This window comes from Thalassophryne amazonica, chromosome 14 (genome assembly GCF_902500255.1).
Source record: "Thalassophryne amazonica chromosome 14, fThaAma1.1, whole genome shotgun sequence".
In the NCBI taxonomy this organism is placed as follows: Eukaryota; Metazoa; Chordata; class Actinopteri; order Batrachoidiformes; family Batrachoididae; genus Thalassophryne; species Thalassophryne amazonica.
The window spans coordinates 88,471,709-88,491,727 of record NC_047116.1 but is presented as its reverse complement, the minus strand read 5'-3'; the positions used below and the strand labels follow the sequence as shown (position 1 = coordinate 88,491,727).

The following is a 20,019-nucleotide window of genomic DNA, read 5'->3' as shown; positions in this document are numbered from 1 at the left end:
GCCGCCTGAGAGCGCTGCACGACGTCTCGCACCGTGAAAAGTTCCTTAAAGCGACAGAATCACCTCAAAATCTCTCATCAGCTGTTTAAAATTTTCACTGAAGGACCAGCTTAATTTTTTGAACCGTGTCCACTTCGATGTGTCTCACAGGTTTAGAAAAAATTTTGATCAAACAAAGCGCCAGTCTCTCAGCAACTTTTCAGACAAAGGAATTCCGACGAGGGGCTGGACGACTCCTCCCACAAGGCGTGCTCACAGGCGAATGACGGCACCGACAGGCGTGGAAAAACTCACGCATGCGCACGAGGGTTCAAGCATGTCTGACGTAAAAACATATGAATGAAATCCATATAGTTTTAGAAAAAAATAAAAAGGACCTATACTTTACGGACAGCCCTCGTAATTTATGATTATGTCAAAACTCTATTTTATGATTATGTCTTTGCAGAAAAAGAGTTGTACTACATTGGCCCGAAAGGAGACTGCAGGAAGAAAGTGCTGACTGAGGTTGCCGAAGTTATCGAAGTCTTCCAGCAGTATCATTCATCACCAATGGGCGGCCACAGTGGTGTCAACAACACTTTAGCCAAGATATCCCAGTATTATTGGTGGAACGGGATGAAAGAAGATGTCCAGGAATATGTAAGCATTTAGTTTTTATGATTTAGTTTTTTATTCCATAAACTAAGTTTAAATTATATATTATCAATGCTTGTTTCTGGGTAATATATTTAAAATTCTAATGAATATTTTATGTTCTAGACATTTCAAAGATTTTATTTAAGAATTGCTAATTTTACTTTGTGCAAGTTTGAGAATTTATTATGCTCATACTCATATGTTTAATTTGTACCTCCTCATATGATTGGTGTCAGAGTGATGTGCATGGAAAAAAGGAACTACCAACTAGATACGTCATTGCAAATATCAATGTTTATTAGTATTCTTCTGATTTGGGTTGATTTTACTTGGGGAAATTGTTGATGTGACTTTGTCAGAGTATGAGAGGTTATTGTACTTATGCATGTTTTATTTATATTTTAAAGGTTTCTTCATGTGATCGGTGTCAGCGATTTGAGAAGCTCAAGACCCAAGCCCCCGAGCTACAAACCATCAAAGTCAGTGAGGCACTCGAACTCATTGGAATGGATCTCATAGGTAAATATTTTTGATATAGATAATCAACGAAGAATTATGATCAGCATAGAAATTGTCAAAATCTGTGAATTTATGAAAAAAAATGGTTGTAACTCGCATCACTGTAAAGTTGAACTAAGATATAATGTGACACCTTCTCATATTATAAATAATAGTTTTTGCATAGTTTGAATTTGACAAATTGTACGTATATATATGAGACATAAAATTCTATTCTATTCTATTCTGTATTTCAGGTCCCCTGCCTACTACAGACACATTGTGCAAGTATGTGCTCACGTTCACAGATTATTACACCAAGTTTGTGGACTTTTTCCCCCTGAAGAACCAGTCAGCTGAGGGTGTAGCTGCGTGTCTGAAGACATTTGTTTGCAGGTAATTATTATACAGTGTGTGCATGGCAGTGGTGGGCACAGTTCCGATAATCTGATAATAGATAATTATCGAAGATAATGTTTTCATTCTCGGATTATCTTTATAGATAACTTTAAAAATCATTATCGGATTAATTATCTTCCGATGAATTTTTGTCCAATAACTTTTAGACTGATAATGTAGTAAACAAAGCTGAACAGCAGCAAACATTTTTAAAATTGAAAATCAGTTGAGCACCTACCTGATAAAAGTTTCCTAACAGATATATGGTTCCACCCTCTGCAAACAGAAGACAGCTGCTTCTATGAAGAACTACACTATCCTCTGCAGGCAAAGAAAAAAGTCATCATTGCAGTCAGTGCCCCCATCTTCGCCGCCGTATCTCCCAAAGCGAGCAGCCAAAAGAAAAGCTGACATCTTCATAACAAGTGTGACCGCCCCCAAATCCCGTAAAGTAGGCCCCGTTCCCATCACGAAATGTGCAAGCAAGATCAAGAATGTGGAAGCCCTTTGCTCCAGACTTCAGACAGCTGGCTCGATGATGAGCAGATAGACCACGCCCAGGCAATGTTAGCCGAACGTTTCCCCGCAATCAGTGGATTTCAAGCAGTCTGTGTTTTTGAGCCAGCTGCAAGCCAGAATGTCGGCAAGCCGAACACAGACTTCGTCCAGGTTCTCAACATATCTGTAAATCACTGGGTCACCCTGAGCAATCTTGGCCAAGCTGATCACAACGTAATCGTGATTTACAACTCTTTGAACAGTTCTCTCCCCCTTGATTCCAGGGATAAGGTTTTGAGGCAAATTGCATGCGTGATTCACGCAAGAGAGCCACACGTGTGTATTCGGTGGGCAGACATAAAGAGACAGACTGGCTCGGATGACTGCGGTCTCTTCGTGATTGCATGTGCCACTGCTCTTTGCCACAGCCTTGCGTCACAAGACTGTGACTGGGACCAGCATATGATGCACCAACATCTCGCTGACTGTTTTAGACAAGATGTCCTGCTCCCCTTCCCTGATGCCCCGAAGCCCCATACCCACCAGTCCTTCACACACCATGAATATTTTGACATCTTCTGTCATTGCCGCATGCCATATGACCCAAAACGCTTCATGGTGCAATGTGACCTGTGCGATGACTGGTTTCACCGACAATGTGAAACAGTGCCCAGAATAGTGCAGAAAAACACCCCATTCTTCTGCAAGGGATGTCGCCCTCAGGGACACAAACTTCTCGCGAATGATTTTGTTGATAGACTTTAGATATTTTTTATGTTCCCTGTTTTGTAATATGTTTTTTTGGTAAATTTTTGGTAAATTTTCTTTTGCTAATTTTTTTTTTTTGGTAAACTTGGTATTTATATAATGTGTAATGATTCCTTGGTAGGGTGAATAGGGTGAATTTGATTTTATTATTATATGTGTAGTTGAAGTAATTTGTATATGCAGCCTCAAATGTTTTGAAATTTGTATATAGCTTGGTGTTCATGTGAGTTTTATTGTTTCTTGTTGCTATTAGTAAATGTGTGAATAAAGATAATAAAAAATTTATCCCACTCTGATTTTGTTCTTCTATCAAGGATAATAAACTTTAAATCAAGTTTCTCCTTATTATTAAGGGATCCAAATGATTTCATGCCTGGCTGGTTAATTAGAATAGATTTTTGCAGATCAAATCCTAAGCAAAATATCACATTGTGTGATAAATTCAGACCTGCATGCTGCCAAACTAATCAGTGAGATAATCAACTCAATATTCATTTATATATGAAATTGAAGGCTCCATTTGGGTATCAAACACAACAATAAATCTCCTATTATAATGCTATGGTAAATCCAGACTTGCCTGGTAAAATCAGACCAAGCTGGTAAAATCAGTCTGATTAACTAATCTAAGTTTTCAGCTATTTTTTTTTTTTTTTACAATGGAAAGAAAACACACAATAAACCAAGACTGATCCCAAATTGCTTTTTTGTTCCTTCTGTGTGACTTGGCAGTTCAGAAGATTCAGATAACCAGTTCCAAATGTAACATGTCTGAAGAAAAAACAACTAAAGATGAAAAGATGCATGTTTTTTTTTTAATGAAAGGTAGTTTTAAGTCAGGGTTCTTTAATGAGATAAATAGGATATTGTCCTGGATGAATGGGAAACTTCAGACAAACCCATTAGCATTTTATGGATACATCTGTTGAGCATTAGCAATGCAATTAAAAAAAAAAAAAAATCAAATCTGGCCTCCTCTGAAACACTAAAACCCCCACTGATTTAGTGTGCAATCTTCCCCTCAAGGATTCAACCAAGATTTATGCTCCCAGCAATTTCCAGGCATCAGTCCATAGCTGGCACAGTTACGCTGAAGAAGTAAGTCCTACTCAGGCTCTGAGGCCTACTGGGCTGGTGTTTATGCATAAATCACAAGCAGGTAAGAGTCTCCCTGTCTCACTGGGAGGAGGAACAACAGTCCATTGCAGGTTACTTCCACAACCAACGTGGGCACCCATTTAGAGCTGGGTGGACTGGGACGATGTAGATGAAGTTTCTTTTCCAAGGACACAGACAAGTACAATAACTATGAGAGTGACGGTCAGAAACAGTGCCTGTAAGAACAAAGGGACAAACAGGGACAAGAAACAAATGCAGACAAAAGACAAACCAGGCTTGGTAGAGGTGTTCAGGGCGGTAGCAGTAATCACAGAAACATGACATGACTGTACGTGTGTGTGTGTGTGTGTGTATGAATGAATCTACATGCACAGTGTGAAAGATCAAAAGGTCAAAACAGGTATGTGAGGTGAATGATTGTAGAGCACCACACTACAGCAATACAACTCCAAAAGTTAGATGTGGCACCATGCCACATAAAGTCCACCAGCCACATCAAGCATCAGAGAGTCCACACCACCATGTCAAGACATGTGCAAAGGACCACTACCATGCACCATCAAAGGCGAGAAGCAAGTCAGCCACTCAGCAGAGTGAACCTAAACACTGTATATAGGAGTGAAGCAGTCCTGTGAGCACAACATATCAAACAAAGACTACAGTCCCAACACAGGACAGAGACCAACACCCCACGGAGCAAGCAGGTCAATGCCCCACCCAAGGACCACCTAGTGGAGCACATATAACAGGCACCACAACACTCCCCGGGGCTGATGTCCATGCATCAGTGTTGATGGGAGCACCCAACTCAGCTGCAAGGCACACAATGCTTCCAATCACCTGGTATGTGCTTCCCATGGCACAGAAGGAGGCAGCACACCACCTTCATCACACACCAACAGGAGGCACACCCCAACCCTCCGCTGCCCAGAACCACAGGGCAACAGCACCTGCACTCCGCCATATGCCCACACCCACACTTGGAGCCAATGTCCAGGGAGATACCATGGGACACTCTGGGGTCTCCAGCCAGCAAACCCCTTAGGCCATTGGTAGATAGTTTATGGTAGTTTAGTGTCCAGGTTGCATTCTCACAATCGGTTAGAAGTTAACAAGCATACGTTCACAAAGGGTTAAAGATAATACCAATGTGATTAATGTATGTTCTCGTCCACTTCTCTAAATATCACTCTTTATTTTGGCCTAGAAACCTTGCTGTCCTCCTGTACTTGATTTAAAACAGACACTGCAGTGTTTTTGGTTCATGGCAAAGCTTTGGAATGCTGGTGTAGTTTGACGTTCACTTAGATGGAGACATTTACAAAGGTCTATGCAAGTGTGTTTCCATACATGGTGATCTATCTCCACTGCATAACCCCATAAATATACCCATCTTCACTGTAACATCTCTGCTTTGTTAATGTTTTTGCACATGGATGTGTGTAATTATCTTGTTGTCTGTGTTGGAAAATGTTTATTTAACAGTAGGTTACTTTACTGACAAGTTAACATGAACACTGTGGGAAGAGAATGAGAAAGACGAGTAGAATTTCATGCACAAGCACTCACGAGCGACAGTTCATTTACATATATACTACATTTAAAAAATTCACGTGGCAGTTTTGGCTCAGACTAATGTGTCATGAGGCAAATTCAAAGCGCTCACCACTATTCCAAATAATTGCAAAGACAATTAAAATATATAAAAGGTTAAAATACAAAGCATTACCTTGGTGATAAGAAATCAACATACAAATCACAAAATAATCTGACTGTCTATTATTAAAGGTTGTGCCACACCATGATGGATAGAGCACAAGGATTAGTTATGAATTTAAATATTTTGTTCATTGGCAAAATCACGTAATCCTTTAGTTTTCATGGATTTGGGGCTCTGATGGACAGATGACTGTTGGGAAAGTGTAGGTACACGGACCCACAACAGGGGGCGCAAATGAACGGACAATGGATGAGGTCAAATAACAACACTTTACTGTTGTGAATGGGCACAACAACTACAATCAGATTACAACAATAGACAAAAGCCAAATCACAAAAGGTGTCGTGTGGGCAGGCTCGAAGATAGGAGACGTCTGTCCAAAGCAGAACCAGAACCACACGATTTCCTCTGCCACCAGACCCCGGGAATACTGGAGCCGCCAAGTCCCGAACTCCCAGGTGGCCACTGCCTTCGCGTGTCGGACCTGGTACTGCTGGCGAGGAACAAAAGAACAATTAAATGTGGGTGCGTCTGCACCCAGGAATCCGCACGGCAGGAAAACTACCTCCACCACTCGTTGGAAAAGGAGTCAGCTAAACAACTCACAAAAGTCACAAAAGATCACTGTTAACCAGTCAGCTGAGCACGTTACCTTCCAGGTAGAACGATATCTCGGCAAAGAGGTGGAGGCGTCGTCCTGCTGATATTCCCCTGCTGATCAGATGATGGGTAACAGCTGTTGCAGGTGATGCGTGACAGCTGTCACCCTGGCTGCTCCTGTGAGGCGGCTGCGCCCTCTCGTGCCTGAAGCCCGCACTTCAGGCAGGGCGCCCTCTGGTGGTGGGCCAGCAGTACCTCCTCTTCTGGCGGCCCACACAACAGGACCCCCCCCTCAACCAGACCAGGCTTGTCCGGGTGGCGGCGGTAGAAATCGGCCAGGAGGGCCGGGTCCAGGATGAAGCTCCTCTTCACCCAGGAGCGTTCTTCGGGGCCGTACCCCTCCCAGTCCACCAAATACTGGAAGCCCCGGCCCATCCTACGGACATCCAAAAGCCGGTGTACAGTCCAAGCCGGCTCGCCATCGATGATCCGGGCAGGAGGCGGTGCCGGACCCGGAGTACAGAGGGGTGAGGTGTGATGTGGTTTTATCCGGGACACGTGAAACACAGGATGGATCCGCAGTGAGGCCGGAAGCTGAAGCCTCACCGCGGCTGGACTGATGACCTTAAGGATCTTAAATGGGCCGATGTAACGGTCCTGTAGCTTGGGGGAGTCCACCTTGAGGGGAATGTCCTTTGTGGATAACCACACCTCCTGCCCTGGCCGATACGCAGGGGCCGGGGCCCGCCGACGGTCTGCATGGGCTTTTGCCCTCGTCCGGGCCTTTAGCAAAGCAGAACGGGTGGCACCCACACCCGACGGCACTTCCGTAGGTGGGCCTGGACCGAGGGCACACCGACCTCTCCCTCAACCACCGGAAACAACGGGGGCTGATACCCCAGACATACCTCAAAAGGGGAGAGGCCGGTGGCTGAAGACACCTGGCTGTTATGAGCATACTCGATCCAGGCCAAATGGGTACTCCAGGCCGCCGGGTGCGCGGCAGTCACGCAGCGCAAAGCCTGTTCCACCTCCTGGTTTACCCGTTCTGCTTGCCCATTGGTCTGAGGGTGGTACCCGGACGAGAGACTCACCGTGGCCCCCAGTTCCCGGCAGAAGCTCCTCCAGACTTGTGAGGAGAACTGGGGACCACGATCGGAGACGATGTCTGTTGGAATCCCATGCAGCCGGACGACGTGGTGGACCAGGAGGTCCGCTGTCTCCTGGGCTGTTGGGAGCTTCAAGAGGGCCACGAAGTGGGCCGCCTTGGAGAACCGGTCCACTATCGTGAGGATGGTGGTGTTGCCCTGGGACGGCGGGAGGCCTGTGACAAAATCCAGGCCGATGTGGGACCAGGGGCGATGAGGCACAGGCAGCGGCTGGAGTAGGCCTGGTGCCCTGCGATGGTCAGCCTTGCCCCTGGCGCAGGTGGTGCAGGCCTGGATATAATCCCGGACGTCGGCCTCTAGGGACGCCCACCAGAAGCGCTGCCGGACAACTGCCACGGTTCTTCGCACCCCTGGATGACAGGAGAGCTTGGAGCCGTGACAGAAGTCCAGGACTGCAGCCCTAGCTTCTGGTGGGACGTATAGTTTGTTCTTCGGCCCAGTTCCGGGGTCCGGGCTTCGTGCCAGGGCCTCCCAGATGGTTCTCTCTACATCCCAGGTGAGGGTGGCCACGATAGTGGACTCCGGGATGATGGGTTCCGGTGGATCCGACAACTCCGCTTTGACTTCATCTTCATGTACCCGGGACAAGGCATCCGATCTCTGGTTTTTGGTCCCGGGACGGTTAGGTGATCCGGAAGTCAAAACGGCCGAAGAACAGTGACCAGCGGGCTTGCCTGGGGTTCAGCCGCTTGGCGGTCCTGATATACTCCAGGTTCCGGTGGTCAGTGAAAACCGTGAATGGCACGGACGTTCCCTCCAACAGATGTCTCCACTCTTCAAGAGCCTCTTTCACCGCAAGGAGTTCTCGATTGCCGACATCATAGTTCCGTTCGGCCGGGGTCAACCTGCGGGAAAAATAGGCACACGGGTGAAGGACCTTATCGGTCTCTCCCGCTCTGGGAAAGCACAGCTCCTATCCCTGAGTCCGAGGCGTCCACTTCAACCACTAACTGGCGACTAGGATCGGGCTGCACCAGAACGGGTGCAGACGAGAAGCGCCGTTTCAACTCCTTGAACGCGGCATTGCAACGATCCGACCAGGTGAAGGGGACTTTTGGTGAGGTCAGGGCTGTCAGGGGGCTAACTACCTGACTGTAGCCCTTAATGAACCTCCTGTAGAAATTTGCAAAGCCGAGGAACTGTTGCAGCTTCCTACGGCTAGTGGGTTGGGGCCAGTCTCTCACCGCCGCAACCTTGGCCGGATCAGGAGCGACGGAGTTGGGGGAGATGATAAACCCCAGGAAGGACAAAGATGTGCGGTGAAACTCACACTTCTCGCCCTTCACAAACAGCCGGTTCTCCAACAACCGCTGCAGGACCTGACGTACATGCCGGACATGAGTCTCAGGATCCGGGGAAAAGATGAGTATATCGTCTAGATATACGAAGACAAATCGGTGCAGGAAATCCTGCAAGACATCACTAACTAATGCTTGGAACGTCGCGGGGGCGTTTGTGAGGCCGAACGGCATGACCAGGTACTCAAAGTGACCTAATGGGGTGTTGAATGCCGTCTTCCATTCGTCTCCCTTCCGGATCCGAACCAGGTGATACGCATTTCTAAGATCCAGCTTAGTAAAGATTTTGGCTCCATGCAGGGGGGTGAACACGGAATCTAACAATGGCAACGGGTATCGGTTGCGAACCGTAATCTCATTCAGCCCCCTGTAATCAATACATGGACGAAGTCCGCCATCTTTCTTGCCCACAAAAAAGAAACCTGCCCCCATCGGGGAGGTGGAGTTCCGGATCAGCCCGGCAGCTAATGAGTCCCGGATGTAGGTCTCCATTGATTTGCGCTCAGGTCGTGAGAGGTTGTACAGCCTGCTGGACGGGAACTCAGCGCCTGGAACCAAATCAATGGCACAATCGTACGGACGGTGCGGGGGAAGGGTGAGTGCCAGATCCTTGCTGAAGACGTCAGCAAGATCGTGGTACTCAACCGGCACTGCCGTCAGATTGGGAGGGACTTTGACCTCCTCCTTAGCCTGGGAACCGGGAGGAACCGAGGATCCTAAACACACCCGATGGCAGGTTTCGCTCCACTGAACCACCACCCCAGACGGCCAATCGATCCGGGGATTGTGCTTTAACATCCATGGGATGCCCAAAATCACGCGGGAGGTAGAAGGAGTTACAAAAAACTCAATCTCCTCCCGGTGGTTTCCAGACACTACCAGAGTTACTGGTTGTGTCTTGTGTGTGAGTAAAGGGAGGAGGGTGCCATCTAGTGCCCGCACCTGCAATGGCGTAGGAAGCGCCACCAGAGGGAGCCCTACCTCCTTTGCCCATCTGCTGTCTAGCAGATTCCCTTCTGACCCCGTGTCCACCAGTGCTCGGGCTTGAAGGGTTAAATCCCCGCTCAGGATTGTGACTGGGAGTCGTGTGGCAATTTGTGTGTGTCTCACTTGAATGTCTTGACCCCCCCTTAGCCCAGTCTCTAAGGGCGAGTGTTGACGTTTTGGCCGTTTGGGGCAGTCTCTCTGTGTGTGCTCTGTTGAGCTGCAGAGAAAACACTCTCCACGGATCAGCCTCCCCATTTTGGCCCTGTGCGTTTCCCTAACAACGTCAACAGGGGGAGCTGTTGCCCCACAAAGCGCCACCAGAGGGAGCCCTACCTCCTTTGCCCATCTGCTGTCTAGCAGATTCCCTTCTGACCCCGTGTCCACCAGTGCTCGGGCTTGAAGGGTTAAATCCCCGCTCAGGATTGTGACTGGGAGTCGTGTGGCAATTTGTGTGTGTCACCCTGGCTGCTCCTGTGAGGCGGCTGCGCCCTCTCGTGCCTGAAGCCCGCACTTCAGGCAGGGCGCCCTCTGGTGGTGGGCCAGCAGTACCTCCTCTTCTGGCGGCCCACACAACAGGGGGCGCCCTGCCTGAAGTGCGGGCTTCAGGCACGAGAGGGCGCAGCCGCCTCACAGGAGCAGCCAGGGTGACAGCTGTCACGCATCACCTGCAACAGCTGTTACCCATCATCTGATCAGCAGGGGAATATCAGCAGGACGACGCCTCCACCTCTTGGCCGAGATATCCTGTTGGGAAAGTGTAGGTACACGGACCCACAACAGGGGGCGCAAATGAACGGACAATGGATGAGGTCAAATAACAACACTTTACTGTTGTGAATGGGCACAACAACTACAATCAGATTGCAACAACAGACAAAAGCCAAATCACAAAAGGTGTCGTGTGGGCAGGCTCGAAGATAGGAGATGTCTGTCCAAAGCAGAACCGGAACCACACGATTTCCTCTGCCACCAGACCCCGGGAATACTGGAGCCGCCAAGTCCCGAACTCCCAGGTGGCCACTGCCTTCGCGTGTCGGACCTGGTACTGCTGGCGAGGAACAAAAGAACAATTAAATGTGGGTGCGTCTGCACCCAGGAATCCGCACGGCAGGAAAACTACCTCCACCACTCGTTGGAAAAGGAGTCAGCTAAACAACTCACAAAAGTCACAAAAGATCACTGTTAACCAGTCAGCTGAGCACGTTACCTTCCAGGTAGAACGATATCTCGGCAAAGAGGTGGAGGCGTCGTCCTGCTGATATTCCCCTGCTGATCAGATGATGGGTAACAGCTGTTGCAGGTGATGCGTGACAGCTGTCACCCTGGCTGCTCCTGTGAGGCGGCTGCGCCCTCTCGTGCCTGAAGCCCGCACTTCAGGCAGGGCGCCCTCTGGTGGTGGGCCAGCAGTACCTCCTCTTCTGGCAGCCCACACAACAATGACATCACATTTCCACAGAAAGCTGCATTTAACATAATATTTTCATGGTTTCAAGACTTATATGTGCACTGGGGAAAGCTGGATTCAAGTGGGGTTTGCCTTGTCTGTGATGTCCTCACAGGACATCAAACAACGTTTTGGTACCTCCTCACCAAGATAATCTTCCAGATGCACCAAGGTCTAGATAAAAAAAGATTATATGCTATACAGTGCTGTCTTTTTCTTTAGTAGTCTGACTTGGAACAGCAGCACTGCATGTTGCTATGTTGGGATCTGTCCTCTCTCAACTCGTACAGAATTCACATCCCTTACTAGGGCTTTGGCCAATCAGAAGCCCAGTCTGGATGATCCGTAGGAATGATACTCATGACTATCATAAAAGTAGAGAACAAAAATGGTAAACAAATGTGCAGGCAGTAGGAAAACTCTGCCTGATCTCTGCTCAAAGACTTTAACATGCACAAAACCTTTTGTTTCAAAGAAGGTTCTTGCTCTTGCTCTCTTGGTGGGAGGTTGACATGGTTTCCACGTCAGCCTACTCACGTCACACCTTTTTTAAGTGGTTTCTTCTAACTGTTGATTGGTTGAGCACACCTGATAGAGGTAATTGCCTGGGAGTGGAACAGGGAGAATTAGAAAACATGCAGGGCAGGTGCCCTCCAGGAACAAGGTTGGTGGTCCAGAGACTTCAACAACTCAGGGCAACTTTCGCCCACCCCTGGTGGCTTGTCACTGAGGAGTTTTTTGACTACCTCCGTGACTTCCGCTAGGGTAATGGCACAAGATCCTCCCAAGTCTTCCATCCCCGCCTCCTTGATGGAGGGCATGTTAGAAGGGTTGAAGAGATTCTCACAGTCTTCTTTGTACCGCCTGACGATATCTTCAGTCCAGTTTAGCAGCTCTCCTCCCCCTGCTGAACACAACCTGGGCTAAGGACTGCCTCCCTTTCCTGAGGCACCAGACAGTTTGCCAGAACCGCTTTGAGGCTGACTGAAAGTCATTTTCCATGGCCTCTACAAACTACCCCCATGCCTGAGATTTTGCTTCAGCCACCACTGAGGCTGCAGTCCTTCTGGCCTGCCAGTACCAATCCACTGTTTCCAGAGACCTCTGTGCTAAACAAACACGAAAAGCATCCTTTTTTAGCCCAACAGCTTGGGTTGTCACCACAACAAGCACCAACAACCTTCTGGGCCACAGCTCAAAAAAATAGTGGAGGCCTTAAACAAGGACCACTCTGCTTCCACTGCTTCCACGTCCCCAACCTCCCTCAGGATGTGGGAGACGTTTCTTCCAAGATATGAGTTGAAGGCCATCTGGACAGGCTATTCTCCCAAATGTTCCCAGAAAACCCTCACCACATGTTTAGGTCTTCCAGGTCTGATAGGTGCTGTGCTGGTCATGCAACCCATGACCAGCACAGATCAGTGTGTTTGTCAAGATTATGTAATTATTGCAATATTATGTAGATGAAAAAGTTACCCAAGTCAAAGGACAATGGCAGATCAAAGCGGGAGTTTTAACTCTTTCACAAATTTAAACAATCACCAAAAGTTTATACTCTATCTGATTTACACTCCTGTGGGAGTGAGATACTTGTTATGCGGGTGTGCACATAGCTGGTTCTCAAGGTGCTTGTGCATGCTAAAAATAAATGATGCTGAGCAAAAAACACAGAGGGAAGCATTTTTCCTACATTTATTTTTAGCATGGACATACAACATGAGCACCAGTTATGTGCATACCTTGTCTTACGTATACAGCCGTGGAGTGTGACTGATAGTGCAAACAGATACTGAGGATGCTAAACTGTTAAACTATCAAGCATTATTCTATGCTCCTCTTAGTTGTAACCAGACGACTCTCCCCCCCACCCACCCACCCTCCCCATGCTTGATCATAGTTAAAAGTGTGAAACTGAAAGAACATATGATCTGAAAATAAAAATAAGGGAATAATAATAATAATAATAATAATAATAATAATAATAATAAAAGTTTTCAATCAAGCAAATCCCAGAACTGACTGCTATGTTTAAAATGAGAAAAACGTCTCTTGCATTTTTAAATAAAATGACTGTTTTTCAGAGTTTAAGAGCAGAAGTCTAACTTTAATTTTTTTTAAATTAAACCTTTGGTCCCAGATTTTTCACCATATGGCAATCCTTTAAGTAAATACTGTCAGTGTCTTGAAATCTTAAATGGTTTTTGCTTCAGTGGGTGAGAAGGTCTTTACTGCAGTGTAGATGTCTTCTCCATCTGAGGGCTCTTCTTCCTAAATCTGGTTGTCATTTCCATCCAGCAGTCTCTGCTGACGAGGAAACGTGAACTGCAGAGCAGCAGCTCTCTGAGTCATCAGGAGCAAACACACTGAATCATGTCCTGTTGACCCATAACTCCGCAAACACACTGACCCTCAGGATTGAATATTCATCCATTTTCTGAACCCGCTTATCTCCATTTGTAAAAATGGAAAAGTTCCGTTCAATTTTACAAGATGTAATTTGAGAGAAATAGTTTTTTTTAATCTGTATTATGGGAGCATGGGAAGCTGATAACCGATTCTTTGCTCTTTGAGGCATGACTGTGAAGACGGGACATGTGATTGCTGAGTCATGGTGGAATGTGAGTTCTGTTATTCTTAGCGTGAGACGATGTGGTGCACAGAAATGCAACTTAAACAAATAACTGTCTGATTACTGCAGTAACATAAACACAATGTGGATGGACACTGACACAATTAACAACACACACCACAGTGGATTGTCACACAGAGAATGGGACGGTGTTATTGAGGATTACTGTATGAATAACATTTTTTTTAGATTAAAGCACTGGAATGATAGATATTAAACTGAGTAAATTGTAATCTCGGTTTTATTACTGTCTTGATGTACCAGCTGGGTTACTGTAGCAGTTCTTTTAATATTTTAATGATGATATAATTACTATTTACTCATTCCAGAAGTCAAACTAAGGAACATTTTAATGCTGCAATCATAGAAATGTCAACTAAATAATATTGTTCAACCTGCCAATAGGTGAAGTGTGGCACTATTAAAAAGACAACTCTGATAATCCAGGCAGTATTACCATAAGAAGGCCCACCCTCTTCATGTCTGAAGCCTCTTGACTGCATCAACCACTGACCTCTATCCAGTGGGTTGGCAGAGCCGTAGTACTGGCTCAGAGCCACTGATGTTACTGTCTACCATACTGTGGGAGGTGGTGGTGCAATGGTTTGCACGTTGGACTGGGACGCCAGTGATCCGGGTTTGCTTCCCGATTGCAGCCTCCTCCCAACTGGCACTCTCAACAACAGTGCTGGGGAGGAGTGAGAGACACGTGTCGTGGACCCTTCTGGAAACAACCTTTCGCTTTCGTTGGCTACCCAATGAAAGCGCAAAGGGTATTAGGGGTATTAACCAAACTGGACATCAGTCACAGTTATATACTACCATATCATATTCAGCATCACGAAATATACATTAATCTACTGATTCATGATATTGTCATGAAAAGTGCCATATTTTCATAACAGGAGCACAAATTCATTCAAACACATTTCAGGATGGGAGTACAAAATGAAAAGTGATGCAGGGGGTCTGGGGGAGTTAGTTTATGGTTAGGGGGAGGGGTACAGTTAGTAATAGTAAGATAAAAAAAAAAAAAAACCCTGTCAAGAAATGAGTCATATTTTCATGACAGGGCATGAAAAAACTTGAGATTGGGTTGGTTATAAAATTGAGCGCAGTAACAATGTGACTGAGCATAGCAACAATGCAGCTGAGCATAATAACAGTACGACTGAGCGTTGCAACACTGTAACTGACTGAACATACAAACAATGCAACTGAGCATAGCAACAATGTAACTGAGCATACAACAATGCAACTGGGCATATCAACAATGTGACTGAGCATAGCAACAATGTAACTGAGCATAGATACAATGCAACTGAGCATATCAGCAATGTGACTGAGTAAATCAACAATGTAGCTGAGCATATGAGCAATGTGACTGAGCATAGCAACAATGTAGGTGAACATAGCAACACTGCAGCTGAGCATACCAACAATGCAACTGAGCATACCAACAATGTGACTGAGCATAGAAACAATGCAGCTGAGCATACCAACAATGTGACTGAGCATAGAAACAATGCAGCTGAGCATAGCAACAATGTGACTGAGCATAGAAACAATGAAATTGAGAATAGCAACAATGCAGCTGAGCATAGCAACAATGCAGCTGACCATAGCAACAATGTGACTGAGCATAGCAACAATCTGACTGAGCACAGAAACACAGAAATTGAGCATAGCAACACTGCAACTGAGCATAGCAACAATGTGACTGAGCATAGCCACAATGTAACTGAGCATAGCAACAATGCAAATGAGCATAGCAACAATGCAACTGAGCATACAAACAATGCAACTGGGCATATCAACAATGTAACTGAGCATAGCAACAATGTAACTGAGCATAGATACAATGCAGCTGAGCATATCAGCAATGTGACTGAGCATAGCAACAATGTAGCTGAGCATAGCAACACTGCAGTTGAGCATAGCAACAATGTAACTGAGCATAGCAACAATGAAACTGAGCATACCAACAATGCAACTGAGCATACCAACAATGTGACTGAGCATAGAAACAATGAAACTGAGCATAGCAACAATGCAGCTGAGTATAGCAACAATGTGACTGAGCACAGAAACAATGAAATTGAGCATAGCAACACTGCAACTGAGCATAGCAAGAATGCAACTGAGCATAGCAACAATGCAACTGAGTATAGCAACGTGACTGAGCACAGAAACAATGAAATTGAGCATAGCAACACTGCAACTGAGCATAGCAACAATGCAACTGAGCATAGCAATAATACAAATGAACATAGCAACAATGTGACTGAGCATAGTAACAATACAACTTAGCATAAAATATCAAATGAAAAGGATCTATTTTAGCCATAATATAAGACAAATAATGAATGTTTTCCCATTCTTTCAATCAAACAAATACAGTATTTCATGAGGTGAAATATTCGTACCAATGAACTCATAAACATTCAGTATTTATATTTTAATGGAGCCAGAGTCTTGGCAGCTAATTCACATGAATATGTACTTCAATCCAACCACCACATGGTGACGTTATAGCCCTTAGAATGGATAAATGAGGGTTCCAAGCAAAATACGTTGATGTGGATCAGTATCTTAGACAAACATGATGACTTAAATATACATTTTCTTTTTTCACAAAGAATCGTAGCTTCCCAATGAGCCCATTATCTTCAAAACCTGTGTAAAATTGTGGTAATGCCTTGATTTTAGAAAGCCTTATATTTCCTGGAGATTTGTGGTGCCCTTTGGAATCTCATGCCGAAAGTCTAGCTCCTCACGAGGGTGGAAATTTACAGTAAGAGGTTTGGAGTATCCAAAGCAAGCCCTCATACTGCACACACAGCTTCCAGTTTGGAAGCTCAATTTGACCACAAATATGAAAAATGTCAAAGCTTGCAAAACACATATGCACCAAAAAGTAGCTGTTAGGGGTTTATTGACAGTGAGTCAAAACATTACATTATGTGCACAAAACAGCTCTATGAGATCTTTGTAACCCACCCAAGTCTGTCTTCTTCTTTCTTCCTCAGGTCAAAATCTCGCTGGACGACTTCCCACACATGTTGAGCCTCTTCATCAGTGAGTTTGGAAAGATCCAGTTTCTGGCCCTCAGTGGTGCCAGGCATGATGGGAAAACTGATGGGCTCACACTTCTGCTCTTGTATAAGGCTGCTGTAAAAAGGTAATAAAAAACACAATTGGCTGCTTGCAAAGTAAGTGGAATTAGTTAGCATTCTTGCCCCATTTGAAGGTTTTTAAACAAAAACCTTTTCATGACTTGGGATTTGCAGTGGAAACAGTAAAGCGTCAATAAGACTGGTTCATATGCGTGCTTGTGCTGAACAGTCAATGCTTGAAGGAATGTCGCTGGCGGTCTGTGGTCAGTTTGGTGCAATGTGATGTGTAGACATTTAGAGCATGATGTGAACTTTAACACGTTTGTCAAGGACAGTAAAAAAGAAATGGTGCAAATTCATTAGCTGTTGTAAATGTTGGTTTCCCAATCTGGGATTGTGCATAAGTCTCCTGACTTCATTTTGGATGTTGGAGCGCTTACAGCACATGTGCAGAGCAGGTGGCTCCTGGAGAATAGGAGTTGGCCTACAAATATTTAGCTTCGGTTTTTGATTCCTCCTGCATGCTTCAGACTACCTGTCTGTGTCCCGACACAACATACAACATATGCATCATCCCAGCCTGCAAAACTATAAATTGGTCCCATCCAGGTGAGTCATAGACCCTCTTTGTAGACCTGGTTTAAGACAAATGCAGCAATTGCTCATGTACACAAAATCATCAGGCAAAAGAAGCATAACAGTGCAGCAGATAACAGAATATTTACAGAGGAATCTTGCAAATGTGCAAATGATGACAGAAGTGTTAGACACCCCTAAGGACGGGAACTGGATCCCATTTGGTAAGATAAGTGCGCCAAGCCTGTGGCATCATATTAAAGAATACTTGAAGCTGTAATTCCTGCCAAAGTTGCATCACCAAAGTATTGAGCAAAGGATATGAATACTTATGTTCATGTGCTTTCTTAGTTTATTTTTAATAAATTTGCAAAAAATAATAAAAATAAAATAAAAAACTTTTTCATTTTGTCATTATGGGGTGTTGTGAGTAGAATTTTGAGATAAAAGGAATTTACTCCATTTAAGGCTGTAACATAACAAAATGGGGAAAAAGTGAAGCGCTGTGGATACTTTCTGGATGCACTGTAAAAATGGATTAGAAATGCACTGTTGTGCACACTAACTGTGTACTGTGACAGATGGAATGAGTGAGCTTTTTTTTTTCTTTTTTTTTTTTAAGCCAGTATTGATTAAGCACACATGTCCTAATCTCATTACCTTTCCACAGGGGTACCCTAAGGATAAGTGCTGGGGCCTCTTCTCTTTGCATTGTCTCTTGATCCAGTTATCCATTTGCATGGGTTTCTGTGTCACTGCTATGCAGACAATACCCAACTGTACCCACCATTCCCATCAGATAACCCTACTCTCTCAGTGCAGATCTTTGCTTGTCTCTCAGACATATCCACATGGATGAAGAAACACCGCCTTCATCTAACACTCTTTTAGACAGAACTATTGGTCATCTCAGCAAATCAGTCAGCCAATCAATCCATCTGAATATCAACATAAATTTCATCTCCTTATCTTCCACCCTTACCATTGTTTCAAGAAGCCTGGGTGTCATTATTAATGGCTTACTATTCTTCTCCAACCATGTTGCTCTGTCTCCACCTCCACTGGCTGCCCATAACAGCCGGAATCAAATTCAAGTCACCAATGCTGGCTGACAGAGTCACTGCTGGGTCCTCACTTAGCTACTCGAACACAATCATACAGGCTTATACTCTCTGTTACCGATTCTGTTCCACAGAAGAATTCCATCTGGCATCGTCATCCCAACACATAAGAAAATCTTAGTCCAGACTATTGTCTCTCGTAACTGCATAATAGTGGAACATGGTACCAGTTGCTATCAGAGGGCTCCATCTTCAAGAACGTCTTGAAGCCCCATCTTTTTGGAGAGCACCTCCCCTAACTCAAGGAACACAACTGTACTTCTGCACTTATCCTGTTCTTTGATTGGATGTAGCACTTTACATATTGCCCTTACTCTTTTACTTGACTTGAGCTTGAATGTTTGTTCCCCACTTGCAAGTTGTGTTGGATAAAAACCTTTGCTCATTTGCAATGAGCAAATGTAAATGTAAACATGGTGGAAGAGAGGCATGCCTCTCAAGGATAGTGTGGAATAGTTTTGGACAGAAATGATCTTTCAAGACCAAACACAACCATACATTATGCTATCACTGTCTCACAAAGAATTAATTTGTATAAATTAGTGGAGCATGTAAGGTGTGGGTGTTACACTCTGAGTGTATCTTCTAGTCGTTGTTGGTGGTGTTTTCCCATGCCATCATTGGGCATTCCCCAAATGATTCCTTACTTCCTACACAGGTAACAATTAAAGCTATATTTGATTACAGTCATGTTGATTCAAGCCTAATAATGTGTTCTTTCGTTTTTAGTACAACATAAATGTTAAAGGCGCTATGAATGATTTTTCTACCCTAGATGGCCCACTTGTGCCACACTTCAGGATGTAATTAAAGCTTGCCTCCTTGGAGACTCTTCGTGAAATCCCTTCTCCACTGAGCAGTACAAATGGTAGTTAGAGCCTTTTAACAGCTCTTTATGTATGGATAAAACAGATTTATCTTGATTTTAGTCTGACCACATTATTGCAGGTATTTTTGCCGATATATATATATATATATATATATATATAATTCAAATCCATCAGATTTTTGAAAAAAATAAAAAGGTCCGATACTTTTCTAACAGACCTTGTATATATATATATCTCGACCGATCTGTCGACTGATCACCACGTGGTGGTGAGTTGGATCCGCTGGGAGTGGAGGAAGCCGGTCAGACCTGGCAGGCCCAAACGCATTGTGAGGGTCTGCTGGCAACAACTGGCGGAACCCTCTGTCAGTGAGGTCTTCAACTCCCACCTCCGGGAGAGCTTCTCCCAGATCCCGGGGGAGGTTGGAGACATGGAGTCTGAGTGGACCATGTTCTCCACCTCCATTGTTGATGCGGCCGCTTGTAGCTGTGGTCACAAGGTCTCTGGTGCGTGTCGCGGCAGCAATCCCCGAACCTGGTGGTGGACACAGGAAGTAAGGGATGCTGTCAAGCTGAAGAAGGAGTCCTACTTATCTTTGTTGGTAGGTG

General features: G+C 45.2%; 1 protein-coding gene across 1 annotated transcript in view; it reads right to left on the bottom strand.

Moving 5' to 3' along the window:
- Positions 1-16,937, bottom strand: part of LOC117524958 (melanophilin-like) — a 96,331-nt gene extending 79,394 nt beyond the window's left edge. The window contains exon 1 of the mRNA XM_034186771.1: positions 16,769-16,937. Coding sequence (XP_034042662.1) covers positions 16,769-16,893 — 125 coding nt within the window. The 5' untranslated portion in view covers positions 16,894-16,937. The remainder of the gene's footprint in view (positions 1-16,768) is intronic.
- Positions 16,938-20,019: the final 3,082 nt, after the last annotated feature.